The sequence below is a fragment of the Gekko japonicus genome, unplaced genomic scaffold (genome assembly GCF_001447785.1).
Source record: "Gekko japonicus isolate JY-2015 unplaced genomic scaffold, Gekko_japonicus_V1.1 scaffold872, whole genome shotgun sequence".
NCBI lineage: Eukaryota > Metazoa > Chordata > Lepidosauria > Squamata > Gekkonidae > Gekko > Gekko japonicus.
Genome location: NW_015171529.1, coordinates 712,958 through 717,155, shown reverse-complemented (window position 1 = coordinate 717,155; position 4,198 = coordinate 712,958). Strand labels below are relative to the sequence as shown.

Sequence of the window (4,198 nt, the reverse complement as noted above, 5' to 3'; positions counted from 1 at the left end):
TCAGGAGGGCGCTCTCAACCCCCTCCCTCCTATGCAGGAAGCTACCCCCTTTGTACTAGAGAAACCGGGGCGTCCGGACCCCGACCGTTCCCCGGAGGTTCAGGAGTCTTGGCCTGTAGACCATATCGGGGTGATGGGTCCTCAAAAGGGGGACGTCGGGGCCGCGGACATGGTTGGGCTGGCCGACAATCTTCTGATAGATGGAGAGATGGGTGGAAAATCACGAGGTTCTGAGAAATGGGGACCCAAACCGGGTTGGTGGTGGAATCCCTTTAAGAATTGGGTGGTGGGTTCACAAGGTGCTGTAAACGAAGCAAATAAAAAGGCCCTCAGGTGTACCCAGGGAGGAGGAGAATGTGGAAGTCGTGAGAAAGACAGAGAGGAGTGAAGTAACTCGAACTCGTCTAACGACCCACATGGCTGATAGAGAGTGGGAGTCGCTCTCAAACGGCAACTCTGAGGGGAACCTAGGCCAAATTGCTTTGTGAATAGCACGCTGGAGCCAACCCACGACCCAACCTTCCCCTTGAGTCAGAAGGAGGCTGACAACTGTACACCGTACTCCAAATGAGGTTGCACCATCAGTTTATACAGGGGGATGATGATACTGGCTGATGACCCCTGTAGCCTAGTCTGGTGTTTATACAGGGGCATGATGATACTGGCTGGTGACCCCTGTAGCCTAGTCTGGTGCTGACGAGGCCTCCTTTTGTTTTCTAACCTTAAAGGATTTTAATTTTTTTTTTTTTTGCTATCAAGACACAGCCAACTCATGTCAACCCTGAGGGGTTTTCTAGGAAAGAAATGTTCAGAGGTGGGTTTGCCGTTGTCTGCCTCTGCACAGCGACCCTGGACTTCCTTAGTGGTCTCCCATCCAAGGACTAAGCAGGGCCGACCCTGCTTAGCTTCTGAGATCAGATAAGATGGGGCTCTCAGCCCCACCCCAAACAAGGCAGGAGATGGACAAAAGTGGATTGTCATGGCCTGCCTATGCATACTGACCCTGGTATTCCTTGGTGGTCTCCCATCCAAATACTGACCAGGGTTGACTCTGCTTAGCTACTGAGATCTGACGAGATGGGCCTTGCCTGAGCCATCAAGGTAGGGCGTACCTGGATTGCCTGGTGGCAACTGTTCTTTACCACAGGTGACCAGGTAAGTGATAAGCTACTAATCAAACGCCCCTGGGACTTAGCCCCAATGGGTCTCGTTTGTTCATACCACATTTTGGGGGGCTTTCAGAATTCTTTTATTTTATTCAAAACGCTTTTATGCTGGCTTTCCACCCGATCACTCGTTCCCACGTTGAAGACCACATTGGAAGTATTGCATTCCTTTTCAGTTTGGTGTCGTGGTTAAGTGTGCAGACTCTAATCTGGGAGAACTGGGTTTGATTCCCCACTCCACCACTTGCAGCTGCTGGGTGACCTTGGGCAAGCCGTAGTTCTTTCAGAGCTGTTCTTGAAAAAGAGCCGTTTCTGTCAGAGCTCTCTCAGCCCCACCTGCCTCACAGGGGGTCTGTTGTGGGGAGGGGGAGGGAAGAGATTGTAAGCCGCTCTGAGACTCCTTCCGGTAGTGAAGGGTGGGGTATAAATCCAATCTTCTCCTGCTCCTCCTCCTCCTCTTCTTCTCCTCCTCCTCCTCCTCCTCCTCCCTTTCCGCAAACAGACCCATCAAATCCCATCAGAGTCCTCAGAGGTGGGTGAGGCTGTGTCTTCGCAGGTCCTTGGTTCCCCCCATTTCATCCCTTACCAGAATGTCCGCACACAGGCAGGAGAGGTATTTACTCAAAGAAAGAGTAACGCCGCCCTTCGTTTTGCAAGCTGGCGTCGTTTCGTTCCTGCTGTCCTTTGGACCACAAGGCACTTGATTAGTCCACAAGTCCCAGGGCCTGAGCCGTGAGCGGGGTTGGTCTGTGGGCCGCTGGAAGAAAAGCCAGCTCTTGAAGCGTGTGAGCTTGTGTGTGTGTGTGCGCGTATGCGCGCAAGATGGTGACTGCCAGGGTTCCACGCTTGACTTCCACATGGAGTAATCAACGTTACCTACTGCTATTCTTCCCTCTAATTGCCTGCAATTGGGCATTAAAGCACGGCGTATTATTAAGTTAGCGCTCAACTGAATAGAACTGTAGGGAGCTCTATTCTGCCCGCGAAATGCTTTTGTAATTGATTAATCGTTGTTCTTTCTTTTCTTTTTTGTTCTATTTGTTGTTTTTCTTTTCCTCTTTTTTATTTTTTTTCCTCAACGAAAGGAAGCAAAAAAAAAAGCCTTATTTATTATCATTTTCCCCACTGTTGGCATGGCAACACAGGCGTACATTACGGAATTACAGGCAGCCCCGCAACAGTCACAGCCACCACAACAGCAGCAGCAGCAACAGTCGCAGCAACAGCCAGCAGCGACGGCGGCGACGGCGGCCCCCGTGACGGCGGCGGCAGCTCAGCAACAGTATGTGGCCGAACTGCAAAGCGCTCAGCAGCAGCAACCGCCCGCCCCGAAACAGTATGTCTCGGAAATCCCGCCTCCCCAGGCACAGGCTCCGCCCACTGGACAGCAGACACCCGCCCCCGCCCCGCAGCAGTATATTGTTGTGACCGTCTCTGGTAAGTGCCCGCTGGGGTGGGGGCGGGAGTGGCAGGAGGAGGAGGAGGGATGGGGTTGCCAACTCTAGGAGGAGAATGGCCTGGAGGTTTTGGGGCGGAGCCTGAGGAGGGTGGGCTATGCAGAGGGGAGGGACTTCCGTGGGGCGCAGTGCCATGGAGTCCGCCTTCCAGAGTGGCTCTTTTCTCCAGGGGAACTGATCTCTGTCGCCTGGAGATCAGTCTAGGACAAGGGTGTCAAACATGCGGCCCGGGGGCGGATCTGGCCCTCGGAGGGCTGCAGTCTGGCCCGCAAGGCCCTGGCTGTTTCCTGCTTCCTTTTCCAGTTCTGCTGCTGCAATAACTCTGAGCAAGAGGTGTCACTTACCAGAGACTGTTAAATAGACAACATATTGCAAGGGTGCTGGTGTTTTAAACATGGTTTATTTAGTTTAAAAAAACCTTTAATTGTGTTTGTGTCCTTGATAAAGTTTGTCTCTCCGCTACCTGACATTACCTTTTGTGACACACATGGCCCGGCCCAACAAGGTCTCATTTATGTCAGATCCAGCACTCATAACTAATGAGTTCGACAGCCCTGGTCTAGAAGACCTTCAGCCACTACCTGGAAGCGCTTGAAGGGCGGCTGTCGTATAGAGGACGGCACGGAGTTGTTCTCTGTTGCCCCAGAAGGTCGGACCAGAACCAGCGGGTTGAAATTAAATCAGAAGAGTTTTTGGCTAAACATGAGGAAGAACTTCCTGACAGAGCGGTTACTTAGGGGAACAGGCTTCCTCGGGAGGTGGTGGGCTCTTCTCCTTGGGAGGTTTTCAGACAGAGGCCGGATGGCCATCTGACAGCAATGATGGTTCTGTGAAGTTGGGCAGATCACGAGAAGGGAGGGCAGGAAGGGTTGCCTCAGTGCTTAGTTCTCGTGGCCCTTCCATACATGCTCAGGGAAATGCCGACCACGTTCAGGTCAGGAAGCAATTTTCTCTGGGCTAGTTTGACCGAAGATCCTGGAGGTTTTTTGCATCCTGACCGGAGATCTTGACCGGAGATCCTGGAGGTTTTTAAAACAAAGGGTTTTAAAAGGGGGGGTTATAATTACTTATTTTAAAAGAATTATGAAGCCAGAATGCCAGCAGGGGGTTGGGGGCTATCCAGTGTTTTGCACGGAGTGTTACATGTATGACTATCTGCCCACTGGACAGAAGTCTTGGGTGTGTGCTCGGTGCAAGGAGCTCCTGGTTCTCTGGAACGTGTGTGCTCCCTTGAGGCCAAGGTGGCTGACCTGGAGAAGCAGAGACAGTCAGGCACACAGAAAAGACTCTCGGGGACTTGTTAGATATGTCCCACTCTGGATCTGGCAGCCCCGCTGCTGTCAGGGAGCATGAGGGTCTAGGGGAAACAGGGCACCGTGCTGAGGATAAGGGGAATGTGCCCTCAGAAGGGACCTCTTCCCCAGCTGGTGAGCAGGTATCCTTTTGCACCAAGGAACCATCCCTGGGCAGGGTGGGAGGGGGGCTCTTGGTAGTGGGTGATTCGATCCTTAGGCAGGTAGACAGCTGGGTGGCGAACCCGCGTACTGACCGTATGGTGACTTGCCTGCCTGGTGC

General features: G+C 52.8%; 1 protein-coding gene across 1 annotated transcript in view; it reads left to right on the top strand.

Moving 5' to 3' along the window:
- Window positions 1-2,299: 2,299 nt before the first annotated feature.
- Window positions 2,300-4,198, top strand: part of RFX1 (regulatory factor X1) — an 86,767-nt gene continuing 84,868 nt past the window's right edge. Inside the window, 1 exon segment of the mRNA XM_015419521.1 lies at window positions 2,300-2,603. Coding sequence (XP_015275007.1) covers window positions 2,300-2,603 — 304 coding nt within the window.